The sequence below is a fragment of the Siniperca chuatsi genome, linkage group LG7, assembly GCF_020085105.1.
Source record: "Siniperca chuatsi isolate FFG_IHB_CAS linkage group LG7, ASM2008510v1, whole genome shotgun sequence".
NCBI classification, from domain to species: Eukaryota; Metazoa; Chordata; class Actinopteri; order Centrarchiformes; family Sinipercidae; genus Siniperca; species Siniperca chuatsi.
Window position 1 is genome coordinate 97,501 of NC_058048.1, and position 15,389 is coordinate 112,889.

Consider the following 15,389-nt stretch of genomic DNA (forward strand, 5'->3'; position numbering starts at 1 on the left):
TACGTGCAGTCGGCGCAGCCACAGACAGCAATGTTTCAAGAACCGTGCAGCAGGCCTGCTAACCTGTGGCTTGTTTCCAACCTGTCTGATCATCTGAATGCTTGTGTTACTGACCTACCGAACTTCACTGGAGCAATGTCGCCACATTCCCAGATCTCAGCAATCTTTGAGGAGTACAATGTTATCATACGTCACTGAGATGATGGCCAAAACTACAAGAATAAGCACTGCAATTATTCTTTAATAAAAAGGTTTAGACTGCTGGAAACTAACCTAACCCTAACCCTAACAGCAACCATAAAATGTGCTACTATCTAATCTTTCTGTCTTCCTAAATTTTCACCCACTCCAAGTTTGACAGATACGAAGACCAGCAGCTGTGGTCAACTTGAATATATGAATTACACTGTTGTCACTGTGGTCAAAATTATGTCCACACAAGCTACTTAAATATCTCCTCCACTTGTTCTCCATTCACCTGTATACTCAGTATGCTCCTACCACTCAGTTTTCATAAAATATGGCCATTCTTAGTGGTATAACAGTTAAAGCCTGACCTATAAAGTAAGGGTATGTTGTTAAAAAATTAAGACTAAGAAGCACATCAATCAGACGGAGTCATGTCCGATAAAGGGAGCACTGACATTAACCCACACAACACATACTGTATCTGCATGCATGAGCAAACACCCATACATTCACTGTCCAACAAACCTTCTACCTAAGCAAAGTTTCCTCTCATTTCAGGAGATAATTTTCAGTTACATAAACTAGACTGGGATGCCTTGTTGTATCTACTGACGAAGTAAGAATAATATTTGATGAGTACATTTGGCAGAATGCATGACACACATGTCAGAATTTGTCAATAACCTCATTGGATCAGAAAATCCAATCCTGCATCGTCATATTTTGAACCTTATTTAGAAATAACTTTCAGCTGCTGGTTACTGCAGGATTTCTGCATTTCATCTCAATTTTCCACAAAGTTAGGAACCCTGCTATGGCTTAAAAATGTCTTAAAAATTATGGAATGCTATTGGCAAAACAAATGTTAAAACCATGTTGCATGGTATATTACATTGTAAACAGAACTGTAAATTAAGCATTACTTCAAAATCCAAAAGGAAATACTTACATCTATGCCATGTTTTAAGTAAATGACATGAGATGGAATAGCTAGATATAAGAATTAGGCCTTGTGAAATGAAATCAACATATAACTGACTTTGTGATAGTTCTGATTGAAAACTGGATTCTCTTGATATTATCCATGAATTCCATTATCTCAAGGTCGAGGTCATCTCCTGAAGGTCCTGCTGCCTCTAACCTCATTAAATGTGTCACATCACTTAATGATGTGATGAACTATTGATTTATGTCATCACAAACAACAACTTGACCTGCAGTCAGCTCAACCGTAAATCAGAGAAAATATAGTTTTTTTCGGTCTGTCGGGAGTATGGACTACATTCCCAAAAGACTCTTTTCATCAGTGTCAAACAACAATATATAAAGTAGCCATCACAGTACACTTCAGTTGTTTCTACTATGGACTGACAGTTTTGTTTCTGTAACTCTGGTAAAATCTCCATTATCTTTGGCTGTGTGTGTAAACATGTTGACATATTCTCCTTTCAGAACGTGTCACCTGTAGCTATTTATCATGTTTGTTTTCATTGAGTCAGTCATCATAGTAAGAAAATGCTTAAATGATGATAGAGATACAGTGGAAACACTTCACCGGTGTAGGCTCATACATCGTATGACACTAGCGGTGATGCTGCCCACTGTGACAAGATTAACAGAGAACCTAATTACTGCAATGGCACAAAATTTGACATATTGTGCTTACTGTACAGAGAATGAAACCACAATAAAATTATAATATTGTAGCACTCCCACAACAGTAATCAATGTAATTTTGTACAGTCTACAATACAGTAATCAGACCTCTGTGGTTACTGGTGGTAGTGCTAAGAATGTCTTAAAAGGTCCCACACTGTAGAAAGTGTGATTTCCATGTCTTCACTGAGTATAAAGCAGGGACTGTTTACAACACAAATTAAATGTTCAATTCGATTTTTTGGAGGAAAGTTAATCATTTAAATTAATCGGTAGGAAAACAGTCATTCGTGGCAGCCCTATTGTGATGTCACAACAATACAATCACTGCCCGCACAGCATGCCCATGAAGTACAGGGACACGGCCATCCACCCGCTCAGTATTAGACTGCTCTGCTCATAACACTAAAACGAAGTGTGGACATAGGTCTGGCTATGTGAGACTACTCTGCACAGGATTACTCTTCCAATTTTTGGAGATTGTTCAGTATGTCTCGCAGAAAGTGCTTTTTCAGTTGTGAACGAAAGATAATGTTTCTTGATGGACAGATGGCTTTACTTTTTGCTAAAGTAACTACTGCTAACCATAGCTGCCATTAGCTCAGTTAGCCCTGCAGTTGGCAGTCCCATTAGCTAGCTGACTCTGGGAGATCGGAGCCCAAGCCTGAAAACTTCCTCCTACCAGCGGTCCAAAGCTCCTGTGCTAGCGGTGTAAAAACCAACACTCCTGCCCGGTCTGGACAGAGTCTAAATTCATCAAATTCAGTGCCCCATATCGCTATTTTCCGAGGTAAGTGACTGTAGCTGTCATATGCTGTTACGCACACCAGCAAGAGGATGAGGCGGTGCGGGCAGTGCTCATCTCACAAGCACTGGGTGCTGCTCCTCACTAGGCCTTCTGGAAGTTGACCAATCAGAAGAAAGTGGGCTTTTAGGGACGGGGGCCTTAAAGAGACAGGAGCTAAAACGGCTTGTTTCAGAGAGAGGATGAACTGAGGGGCTGCATGAAGGGCCAGTATAAGATGAAAAGGATTTTTTTTAACTGTGAATCATGCAAAGCTACTCTAGTGGAGTCCCCTTTAATTACTTGTCGGCCAACATATATGCCAATACCGTTAGATCTGCAAAAAGCGACTATAATTAGCTGAGCAACAGAAAATAATGAATAATAAAATAATTGTTTAGGTGATTTTTCAAGCAAAATGCCAAACATTTGATGGTTCCGGCTTCTCAAATGTGAAAATCTGCTGCTTTTCCTCATCTTACATTATAGTAAATTGAACATCTTTGTGTTTTGGATTGTTGTTCGGATATACAGATATACAGTAACAGGGCTACTGTCTTATCCCGCTCTAAGTACACACGCGTCCTTAATGAGCATAGTGCCTCAAAATTCTGTACACTGTTCAATTCTCCGGGCAGTGTGTTTCCCGATTCCTCCAACACCAACAATTTGGTTGATTATTTTAACTACCTGTGTTCTTCAACCTTAGATCTCATAGCTCCTCTTAAAAATAGACCAAACTCAAAGACTAGAAAACAGCCATGGTTAAATGACAGTATTAGAAGCTGTAAAAAGAATTGTAGAAGAGCAGAACGCAGATGGAAGAAATCACGTCTCCAGGTCCACTTTGTGGCCATGAAAGAGCTATTACGCCTTTCTAACAGGATGGTTAAGGATGCAAGAACATGCCATTTCTCTGCACTTATTTCTGCCCATCAGCACAACCCCAGATTCCTGTTTAAGACTGTGGATCAGTTAGTTAACCCAGCCTCTCCTTGTGCCCCTGCTGAGTGTGATGCTGATTGTGAAAAGTTTCTTTTGCACTTTGCTGGAAAGGTGGAGTTAATAAGATCTGATATCACCCCCAATCCTGCCTTTTTAGATGTGGATCACCCGCTCAGGGCTTCCTTGAGCAATTTTCCTGCTGTTACTCTGCCCGAACTCGCAGACATCATGTCTCTTATGAGAGTATCCTCCAGCCCTCTGGACAAAATCCCAACTAGGTTTCTATTGGAAGTTATGGATTGTATTGCGCCCCTTTTACAAATTATTTTTAACAGCTCGCTGTCTACTGGCTGCGTCCCTGATTTCTTTAAAACAGCTTGTGTCCAGCCAGTCTTAAAAAAACCTAGGCTTGATCCCACCCTCCTGGATAACTACCGCCCAATATCCAAATTCCCTTTTATTTCGAAGATTCTTGAAAAACTTGTATCTAAGCAGCTCCTTGCTGCTGTGGAAAACAATAATACCTTTGAAAAGTTCCAATCTGGCTTTCACCACAGCACTGAGACAGCCCTTCTCAAAGTCACTAATGACCTTTTAATGAATGCAGACGCAGGCATGTGCTCAATTCTTGTGCTGTTGGACATAAGTGCTGCCTTTGATACAATTGATCATGGCATTCTTTTAGACAGACTGAGGCACTGGGTGGGCATATCTGGCACTGCACTAGACTGGTTCACATCTTATCTGTCCAATAGGAAATTCTGTGTTAGCATTAATAACTTCAAGTCATCCTTTTCCCATATCAAGTATGGTGTGCCTCAAGGATCAATTCTGGGACCAATATTGTTCTCCTTATACATGCTTCCCTTGGGTGATGTAATCCGCAGACATGGTATTTCTTCTCATTGTTATGCGGATGACACACAGTTGTACCTCCCTGTCAAGCCCACTGACCTTAGTATGCTGAGTTCTCTGCAGGACTGCCTGTCTGACATAAAAAATTGGATGTCGATAAATTTTCTTCTGCTCAACTCAAATAAAACTGAAATCCTTGTTATCGGGCCCCAACACATCACTAAACAAATACTGCCATCCACTGGTAACCTGTCACAACATATCAAGCCTGTTGCACGAAATCTTGGTGTCCTGTTTGATAGCAATTTATGTTTTGAGCAACATATCACTAAGCTTGTCCAATCATGTTTCTATCACCTCAGAAATATTGCAAAAATACGATCTATTTTAAATCTTAGTGATGCAGAAACTGTTGTGCATGCTTTTATCTCCTCACGCCTTGATTATTGTAACAGCCTGTTCACTTGTCTTAATCAAAAAACTCTGACACGACTGCAGACTGTACAAAACTCAGCTGCTAGGCTGTTAACCAGGACCAAGAAGTATGACCACATAACACCTGTTTTAGCCTCTTTACACTGGCTCCCTGTTGGTTTTAGGATTGATTTTAAGATCTTGTTGATTACTTTTAAGGTTCTTCATGGCCTGGCCCCAGATTATATTTTAGACCTTGTAATCCCTTATGAACCTTCACGTAGTTTGAGATCTTCGGGCAGGGGTCTCCTGTCTGTTCCTGAGTCCAGGATAAAAACTAAGGGGGACAGAGCTTTTACTATCAGGGCCCCGAGGCTCTGGAACAACTTGCCCGAAGAAATTAGGTTGTCTGAGTCAGTGTCTTCGTTTAAATCTCGTCTCAAAACACATTTTTATCTGAAAGCATATCCTGATTTTACCTGAACTGGCTGTTTATTTTACTGTTTATTTTATTGCTTTTCTGTATTTCATGTGTTTTATTTCTTTATATTTCGTCATTCACTGTGTTATTTTATTTTTCTTGTTGTGAAGCCATTTGTACTTTGTTTTGATAAGTGCTCTATAAATAAAGTTTTATTGTTATTATTATTAATGATATTACCTAGGGCTCAAAGACATGTACATTTAGACATCTGGGACATTATTAGCTGTTTTCTAATCATCAGATTAATCATTGAAAATAATCACTAGTTGCAGCACTAAATGTTGGCTGATAATATAGGTCCGGCCATATCCGTCGGCCTCTAAAGCTTGCAGTTATATAGCTATAATTTTCTCTTGGTCTCATTTAACAGTGCTCTTTGCACCGTAGCAGTGCAGGTCAATCAAACTGAAACCCTACAATGTCTCCACACTGATGCTTCTATCCAACATCCGCTACACTTTAAATGTAAATGCAGGAATATTCACACATGGATCAACATTGAGCTACAGCAACTAACCGATGTCCCAAAGCCCTGTGGTCCTTGCCAAGGCACCTACATACACCAAACGAAAGTCCATCCAAATCGTCATTTATCTCATTCTCATTATCCTATATAATACTAAATTATGAAAAGCTTTTCTGTTTCTACAAACTAGAAGTCAAACATGTTTCATGTTTTAAAGTCAACATTTTGGGAAACATGCTTGTTTAAGAATATACAATACTTTAATTTCTGTTTCTGGGACAGAATATTGGACATGTTTAGCTTACAGTACCTTAGCAAAGACTGGAAGATTTGCATTTGTTTTTTGGATGTGTGTTTTTATGCCGACACTGCTAGGCTATCAGTTTCCTCCTGCTTCCAGTCTTTGTGCTAAGCTAGCTTAACCACATCCCGGGCCTACCTCTGTACTCAACACACAAAGATGAAAACTGATGTCAATCTCCACATCTTGCTGGTAAGATGGCAAGATGATTTATAATGATGAAAATAATCAGTTCGTTAAACTTCAAGCATGCAAGGACATAAAAACCTGGATGACCTGCAATTTTCTGATGTTAAACTCTGACAGAACTGAAGTTATTGTACTTGGCCTCAAACACCTCCGAGACACATTATGTAAAGATATAGTTACTCTAGATAGCATTGCCCTGGCCTCCAGCACCACCGTAAGGACTCCCGGAGTTATCTTCGATAAGGATATGTCCTTAAACTTCCACATGACACAAACTGGACTGCCTTCTTTCACCTACGTAACATTACAAAAATCAGGCACATCCTGTCTCAAAAATGATGCCGAAAAACTAGTCCACGCATTTATAACTTCTAAGCTGGATTATTGCAATTTCTTATTATTAGGCTGCCTGAGTAAGTCCCTTAAGATTCTCCAGTTGATCCAGAATGCTGCGGCACATGTACTGACAAGAACTAGCTTCTCTGTACTGGCTCCCTGTAAAATCGAGAATAGAATTTAAAGTCCTTCTCCTCTCCTACAAAGCTCTGAATGGTCAGGCAACATCATATCTTAAAGATCTCATAATACCTTATTACCAGACTAGAACACTGCACTTCCAGAATGCAGGGTTACTTGTGGTTTCTAGAGTGTCTAAAAGTAGAATGGGAGCCAGAGTATTCAGTTATCAAGCTCCTCTCCGGTGGAATAAGGTCCCAGTTTGGGTTCGGGAGGCAAACACCATCTCCACATTTAAGAGCAGGCTTAAGACTTTCCTCTTTTATAAAGCTTATAGTTAGGGCTTCCTGAACCATCCCTTAGTTATGCTGCTATAGGCCTAGACTGCTGGGAGACTTCCCATGATGCACCTCTCTCCTTCTCTCCCTCTGTATTCATCCCATTAATGCACATTACTAACTCGACATCTTCTCTCTCCTGTAGTTTTGTGCTTTCTTGTTTCTCTCCTCCTGTCAATTTCAGCAGGTATTTATGCCTCCGGAGCTGCAGAGTCTGGATCGATGATTGCGGGCCTCAATGCCTCCATGTTCCTGCTCAAAAACCGCTACTACAATTATTATTTTTCCTATCATTATTATATTACCACTACCATCTCTCTCTCTCTCTCTCTCTCTCTCTCTCTCTCAATTCAGTTGGGCTTTATTGGCATGGGAAACAGATGTTAACATTGCCAAAGCATGTGTAAAATAAAAACGTACATAAACAGAAGAATTGTGATATTAAAATATATACATATAAGTAAGAAAGGATAATAATAATAATAATAATAATAAACTGTAGACTATTTTTGTGTGTGTGTGTGTGTGTGTAGGTCATTCACTGTCCCTCAGGTTGTGGCATGTTGATATATATTGGGCAACAAGATATGCCCTGTCTCCTCCTCCTAGGAGTATCTTTAATTTTGAGACATGATTTAACTCTTTGAAATCTGAGATTACAGAGTTGAACTCTGTAGTAAATGTTTCTTATTTCATGTTGTACATTGTAGGAGGAAGTGCATCTCGGTCTCAAGCTCACCTGTCGATCGAACAGTGACCACATAATTCTGTTTTCTTCTGGTTGTCAGGATTTTTTGTGTCTTCCTTTTTCGATGCCAGTTTGTGGTTACTGAGCCTGTACTTGGTTAGGATCTGTCTCTGCTTTCTGTCTCTGACAGTAGAGAGATATTCTGTCAATTCATAATTTCTTTTTAGGGTCAGATAACATTCTGATCTACTTTGGCTTTTAGTTTCTTCTTTCTAATTTTCCAAATAGGTTTCTTTACATTGCTTTATAATTTGGTTTTCTCTGAATGATGTTTGGAAAGCAGTGCTGTTGTGAGACTGGTCAGAGTGTGTCGGAGGAAGGGCAGTCAGTCTGAGCACCAACTGACATAGGGGACTCTTTTCTGGGCTCAGCTCTTGGGTTTGGAGGGCTTTGGAATGGAGGGTGTCTAGGGGGCAGGATTTAAAGTAATTAAAAAATTTGAGCGCTCTATTTTAAATGTTAATTATCGGTGGGTATCTGCCTAATTCTGCTCTACATGCATTTCTTGGTGTTTTTCTGTGTACGTGTAAAATGTATCTGCAGAATTCTGCAGGTAAAGATTCTGTTGGATGTTTGTCCCAACAGGTATAGCTATGATGACTGAGTGGACCAGACTGGATGGATGACACTATCAAATATTTTAAGTCAAATTTTAATAGGAATTTGAAAATTATAAAATGTTCTCTTAATTGCATTTAGAGCTCTTAAAGCTTTTCCTTTTAGTGCATTCACTGCCATGTTGAAACTCCCTGATGCTGTTATGGTTATATCAAGGTATATAACCATACTATGTTCAATGATATGATTATTAACGGTAATCTGATATTTGTTCTCCTGACATCTGGGGTGTTTTTGAAAAATCATGACATTAGTTTTCTTCATATTTACTGCCAGGGCCCAGTTCTGAAAGTACTCTTCTACTATGTCCAGCTGTTGCTGTAGTCCTTTTTCAGTAGGAGACAGTAGAACAAGGTCATCCGTGTAAAACAGAGACTTCAACTCTCTAACTAGGAGGGAGAGGCCAGGAGCAGCACACTGATTCAACTGTACAACAAGTTTATTTATATACATATTAAATAAAGTCAGGCTTAGGTTTCATCATCAATAAGCATGTATGGAGGTAATTTAACCATACTGCACTCTTTCAGGTGGGGGATTTTTGAGATTAAAGAAGTGAGAAAGAAATTTTATCCAAAGTTCACTTTAGACCCGTGAGCACTAAGAATAAAGCAAAAGAGTTAAAGCAATATCAGGGCAAATCTGCCCATGAGCAGCTATATTTAAGTGCGAGTGACAAGGTTCTGAAAGATGGCACAAAAAAAAAGTGAATGTAGAAAATCACACTCTCAAAGACATTGCTCTTCATATATGGTGGGAAAAAGGATACCATAGAGCTAAGGAATCCAATCCATGACAGAGGCCAGTTTATCAGAATATTTCATCTAAAGACCATTCATGTCTTTTATAAAGTCATGTCTGCTGAGGCAGGTGAGGCGTGCAGGTGTGTGTGTGAGGGTTGATTTATTAAAGTGAGTCATATAAGATGGAGAAACATGATTTGAACGCAGATGAAATGTTCTGAGAAAATGTCTCCTGAAGTAGAAACAGAGAAAGAAAAGAGAAGACAGAATACCACAGTTTCCTGGGAACTGTTAATTGAAAATACATCAAATGGCGCCGATATTAGTACAGTGAATTTAAGAGAGGGTTGTACACAAAGTTGAAAATGGAGAAAAGAAAACATTTCCAGAGAGAAACCAAATTTAAAAAAAATGAAGAAATAAAAAAATCAAATGAATAGAATGCAAAAAAGGCTTTTTTGCTTTAGGGGGAAAGTGTCTGAGGGGAAAATAGATTCTCCAAACTTACTGCTTTTTTGTTTTCCTTTTTTTCTTTTACTGTTGCTTTATTCAGTAGAGAGTGGCAAGTAGCCTACAGAACAGAGATGAGCACAATCATGGTCACAGCACCAGCTACACACACACACACACACACACACACACACACAGACACAGACACAGAGGTAGCACAGCCCTAACCACTCGAGGTGTAAACACATTCACATCTAGTAAAACACAGAAAAATCAAAACTGCTGTTAGAAAAGTGTTCATCACTGGTCTGGGGACTTGAAGCGTGTCCATGCATGTGCTGGCGTGGTTTGACTTCAGCAGACTGTATTAGTGTGTGTGTGTGTGTGCCTACACAGTTGCAAAAGGAAATCCAAGATGTAGAATGAGAAATCAAAGATGTCAACACATGGAAAATACTAAATCTGTGATCAAAAACCTAGACCACTTTTTATGGGTATGAAGCATTCTGAATTAGTAAAAAAATATAACAATTAACAATAAAGGCTATTCATTCAGTTATTGAGTGTGAGTGGCCGGAGCAGTGGAGCTTCCTTTTCACTGTAGTGAGGGCAAGGTGGCAACAGCAGCAGAGTGAAGCTGCTTGGACATTCAGGTGGAAAAGACAATAAACTCTGTGTTCAGTGGAAATGGTATGTGTGCATTGAGGTTAGATTAGATTTGGGCATGGACAGTAGGGACATGTCCCTACAAACGCCTGTCTCCTACCTACCAATCTGACACAATCTTGTCGGGTTAACTCCACATAGGGTTAACTGGAAAGGGCTATGCAGAGCTACCAGATTTGGATGTTTCGGCAAAAAGAAAGCCATTTTGATGGACAGAGAAAGGGCGAGATATGAGATATACCTGACCTGATCTGGCAACCCTCTGTAATATGATTTTCTTCTCCACTGATTTGATCCAACACAGTAGAGTATTGGCACACCATGGCAGTGCAAAGGATTAGGTGTGACCACAGGTTAGAATTTTTCTGACAGGATGTGGTCTAGCCTAACCAGTAGTCTATAAAACCTGAAATGAAGCCTGTCTCACCCCATCTGAACTTGTTTTTCTTCAACCAGAGCCTCATTTTACTAGCTTTTGCCATCGTCAGTAAGGCCCCACCTCAACCTGGTATGAGGATGTAAATGTACTGGACTTTTATAGCGCCTTTCTAGTCTTCTGACTACTCAAAGCTCACACTATTATTTCACATTCACCCCATTCACACACACACACACACACACACACACACACACTGAAGGCAGATGCTAACTGCTCATCAGTCCAAAGAAACTAACTAAACATTCTCACACACACTCACACACCAAAGGCACAGCCCTCGGGAGCAATTTGGGGTTCAGTGTCTTGAGACACGTGGGCTGGAGGAAGCCGGGATCGGACCGCCGACCTTCTGATTGGTGGACAACCCGCTCTACCACTAAGCCACAGCTGCCGATGATCCCTATCTGGATATGATATCTAGATAATAGCATCTAATCATGGGCCTTTACACCTGCTTTTATATATGAGACCCATTACTCTCTGACTACATAACTGCTGATCATTGGGATCCCATTAGCATCAAACACAAAACTCACCTTAACCAAAATGATCACTGTTGAGACGAGCCTGTGTCATGAATGCTGGGCAGTTGTAATGTCTTTTGTCAGCATTTACTACGTGGTACCTCTTGCAGCAGCAAGCTTTTTCTTTTGGTGCTTTTGTTAGTTTTATTCTCGGTGTGTTAATGCATGGCTTACTTTTCCCTATCAACACTACTACACACAAGAGTTCTGTGACTAGGGATTTTTTATTATTATTTTTTGCAGTCCAATGTCTGAGTTGATGTCAACTAAACGTCTGACAGTAATGTTGTTCAGTAGTATGATCAGATGTACTGTGAATAATATAATATTTATGTTTGAGATTATTACATCACTCAGCTATTCTTATTAACGGTAGTATTACAATACGCTGTGAGTGTATGTATTAGTATACATGAGTATGGGTCTTTGGTCCAACTGGTCCGACTGTCATGATGGCAAAAGCTAGGAAAACAAGGTCCTGTTTTAGAATCCCCTGCAAGTTTAGTGTCCCTCTGTGCTTCAGGGGTGTTCTGCCTTGACGTATATTAAATCTTGAGGAGTAAAGACAAAGCATGAAATTTCAGAACACGAAAATGATCAAAAGGCAAGATCTTGATGTATCGGTCCGGAAAGTATTCACAGCGCGTCACTTTCCCACATTTTTTTATGCTACAGCCTTATTCAAAAATGGATTAAATTCATTATTTTCCTAAACATTCTACAAACAATACCCCATAATGACAACGTGAAAGAAGTTTGTTTGAAATCTTTGCAAATTTATTAAAAATTTAAAAAAAAAAATTAAAAAATCACATGTACATAAGTATTCACAGCCTTTTCTCAATACTTTGTTGAAGCACCTTTGGCACCAATTACAGCCTCAAGTCTTTCTGAGTATGATGCTACAAGCTACAACCTATTTTTGGGCAGTTTCTCCCGTTCTTCTTTGCAGGACCTCCTCAGGTTGGATGGGGAGCGTCGGTGCACAATTGGGTTCAAGTCTGGGCTCTGGCTGGGCCACTCAGGGACATTCAAAGAGTCCCGTAGCCACTCCTTTGTTATCTGGGCTGTGTGCTTATGGTCGTTGTCCTGTTGGAAGATGAACTTTTGCCCCAGTCTGAGGTCCAGAGCGCTCTGGAGCAGGTTTTCATCAAGGATGTCTCTGTACATTGCTGCATTCATCTTTCCCTCGATCCTGACTGGTCTCCCAGTTCCTGCTGCTGAAAACATCCCCACAGCACGATGCTGCCACCACCATGCTTCACTGTAGGGATGGTATTGGCCAGGTGATGACCGGTACCTGGAGTCCTCCAGACATGGCGCTTGCCATTCAGGCCAAAGAGTTCAATCTTTGTTTCATCAGACCAGAGAATTTAGTTTCTCATAGTCTGAGAGCCCTTCAGGTGCCTTTTGGCAAACTCCAGGCGGGCTGTCATGTGCCTTTTTTACTGAGGAGGGGCTTCCGTCTGGCCCCTCCACCATACAGGCCTGATTGGTGGAGTGCTGCAGAGGTGGTTGTTCTTCTGGAAGGTTCTCCTCTCTCCACAGAGAAATGACCATCGGGTTCTTGGTCACCTCCCTGACTAAGGCCTTTCTCCCCCGATCGCTCAGTCTGACCGGGCGGCCGGCTCCAGGAAGAGTCCTGGTGGTTCCAAACTACTTCCATTCCAGATGATGGAGGCCACTGTGCTCACTGGGACCTTCAACGCTGCAGAAATGTTTCTGTACCCTTCCCCAGATCTGTGCCTCGATACAAGCCTGTCTCAGAGGTCTACAGACAATTCCTTGGCCTTCATGGCTTGGTTTGTGCTCTGACATGCACTGTTAACTGTGGGACCTTATATAGACAGGTGTGTGCCTTTCCAAATCATGTCCAATCAACTGAATTTACCACAGGTGGACTCCAATGAAGTTGTAGAAACATTTCAAGTCTGATCAGTGGAAACAGGATGCACCTGAGCTCAGTTTTGAGTGTCATGGCAAAGGCTGTGAATACATGTAAATTTTTTAATTTTTAATACATTTGCAAAGATTTCAAACAAACTTCTTTCACGTTATCATTATGGGGGTATTGTTTGTAGAATATTGAGGAAAATAATGAATTTAATCAATTTTGGAATAAGGCTGTAACATAAAAAAATGTGGGAAAAAGTGAAGCGCTGTGAATACTTTCCAGATGCACTGTAGTTAAAAGGTATGTACTGGTGTGTGTGATGTAGAGAACAGTGAGTTGAGCAGCATCTGGAGACCTCAGAGTGGAGAGGCAGGAGCTTGAAATGTGTAAGTGACACTGCACACAGGGCAGAGACGCTGGGTGAGCAGCTGGGGGCCATGGTGGAGTGAGGGGGGGGGTCTACCTGGTAGAGGCAGTGGCAGACACTGCGGAGCTGTGGGGGGAACTCGCTGGATGAACCGATGATGGCCTGGAAGAACCGCTCTGTGATCTGCAGAAGATTCCTCTGGTTCTCCTCCAGGTTCTCACCTTGTTCCAGCCTGATGAGACAAACAAGGAGCTTCTGTCAGTGAGGTTCTCAATTCTTAGGCTTCATGTTCCAAAGAAACTCCAGGCCAGGATGTATAAAGCTTCTAAGAAATGGTCTTACAGAAATTTCAAAAATTCAAACAATAACCCTAACAAGTAGGAATTACTATCTTTGTATGAAGAGGCTAAAAAACAAAGGTCATCAAAGTTTTTCCTATCTATCTCTATATATATATATATATATATATATATATATATATGTGTGTGTATATGTGAGATAGATAGATAGATAGATAGATAGATAGATAGATGTAGCTAGATATATATATAGATATATATATATCTATATATATATATATATATATCTATCTATCTATCTATCTATATATCTATATATCTATCTATCTATATATATATATCTATATCTCTATATATCTATATCTATATCTATATATATCTATATATCTATATCTATATCTCTATATATCTATATATCTATATATCTATATCTATCTATATCTATATATCTATATCTATATCTATATCTATATATATATATATATACACATACATACATACATACATACATACATACATACATATATATATACATACATATATAAATATAATAAAACCATAACCGGCTAAAAATCACTCTCAGTATCTTACTGTGACATCTTCTAAAATACCCAGACTGAGTGTAAAAGTAAGAAAAGTTTAGAAAATGTTCTTGTCTGGATTTTTTTATTTGTGTATTAACTGTGTGACAATATGAATACTACACGTTATCAGAGCAGAGATGCAGGTACTTACCTGGTGGGGTCCACCTCAAAGCTGATGTGTTCAGGGGTGGTGATGACCCCTCTTAATAAAGGCTCCAGTAGCTTCTGCAGGTATGCTGCCCCATATACCTGCCATAAGACAATATAAAATAAAGTCAATAATTTACATACAACATGTGCTATAAGGCAGACATTTTATGTCAGACTTACTCCGGGGACACACGCGATGCGTCGCAAAGTGCCCCGAAGCGATGGCCGCTTTTTTTTCGCCGCCCATGTTAACCAATTGGGCTGTTCAGACAGAGCGTGGCGTGGCACGGAGCTCTGCGGTCGACTCATGCTCAGCAGCGATAGTTTGGGCGTCTGGTCTATTTTTTCGTGTGCCACGAGCGAATCTGGCAAGAAAACACACTGATAATCTATTATAAACGATATATTTAGATTATATATGAATATATAAATGATCTGACTGATAAATAATATCCCATTCTTGCCAGCCGTTTTGATTTCTCTGCCGCTTCACATTCACAGACCGAAGGCACAGCCCTCAGGAGCAATTTGGGGTCCAGTGTCTTGCCGAAGGACACTTAGACACGTGGGCTGGGGAAGCCGGGATCGAACCGCCGACCTTCTGATTGATAGACGACCCGCTCTACCACTAAGCCACAGTCGCCCACAGAGAGAGTGAGAGAGTGTGTGAGAGAGTGAGAGTGAGAGAATGTGTGAGTGAGTGAGAGAGAGTGTGTGAGAGAGTGTATGAGTGAGAGAGTGAGTGAGAGAGTGAGTGAGAGAGAGAGTGAGAGAGAGTGTGTGAGTGAGAGTGTGAGAGAGAGTGAGTGTGTGAGTGAGTGTGAGAGAGT

The 15,389-nt window shown here is 40.4% G+C and overlaps 1 protein-coding gene across 6 annotated transcripts in view; it reads right to left on the reverse strand.

The window, feature by feature from the left end:
* The window catches only part of nf1a (neurofibromin 1a), a 144,657-nt gene that overhangs the window by 79,991 nt on the left and 49,277 nt on the right, over nucleotides 1-15,389 (reverse strand). For 4 of the 6 annotated variants that reach the window (XR_006378492.1, XM_044201228.1, XM_044201227.1 and 1 more), the window contains exons 28-30: nucleotides 14,561-14,658; nucleotides 13,623-13,758; nucleotides 9,695-9,757 (exon numbers count right to left, since the gene is read on the reverse strand). Coding sequence is in view for 5 of the 6 variants with exons in the window: in XM_044201228.1 (XP_044057163.1) it covers nucleotides 9,695-9,757; nucleotides 13,623-13,758; nucleotides 14,561-14,658 (297 nt within the window). In the remaining variant the exon portion in view is untranslated. Of the gene's footprint in view, nucleotides 1-9,694; nucleotides 10,025-13,622; nucleotides 13,759-14,560; nucleotides 14,659-15,389 lie in introns of those variants that run through there. The other 2 variants (XM_044201231.1, XM_044201229.1) reach the window with 2 other exon arrangements.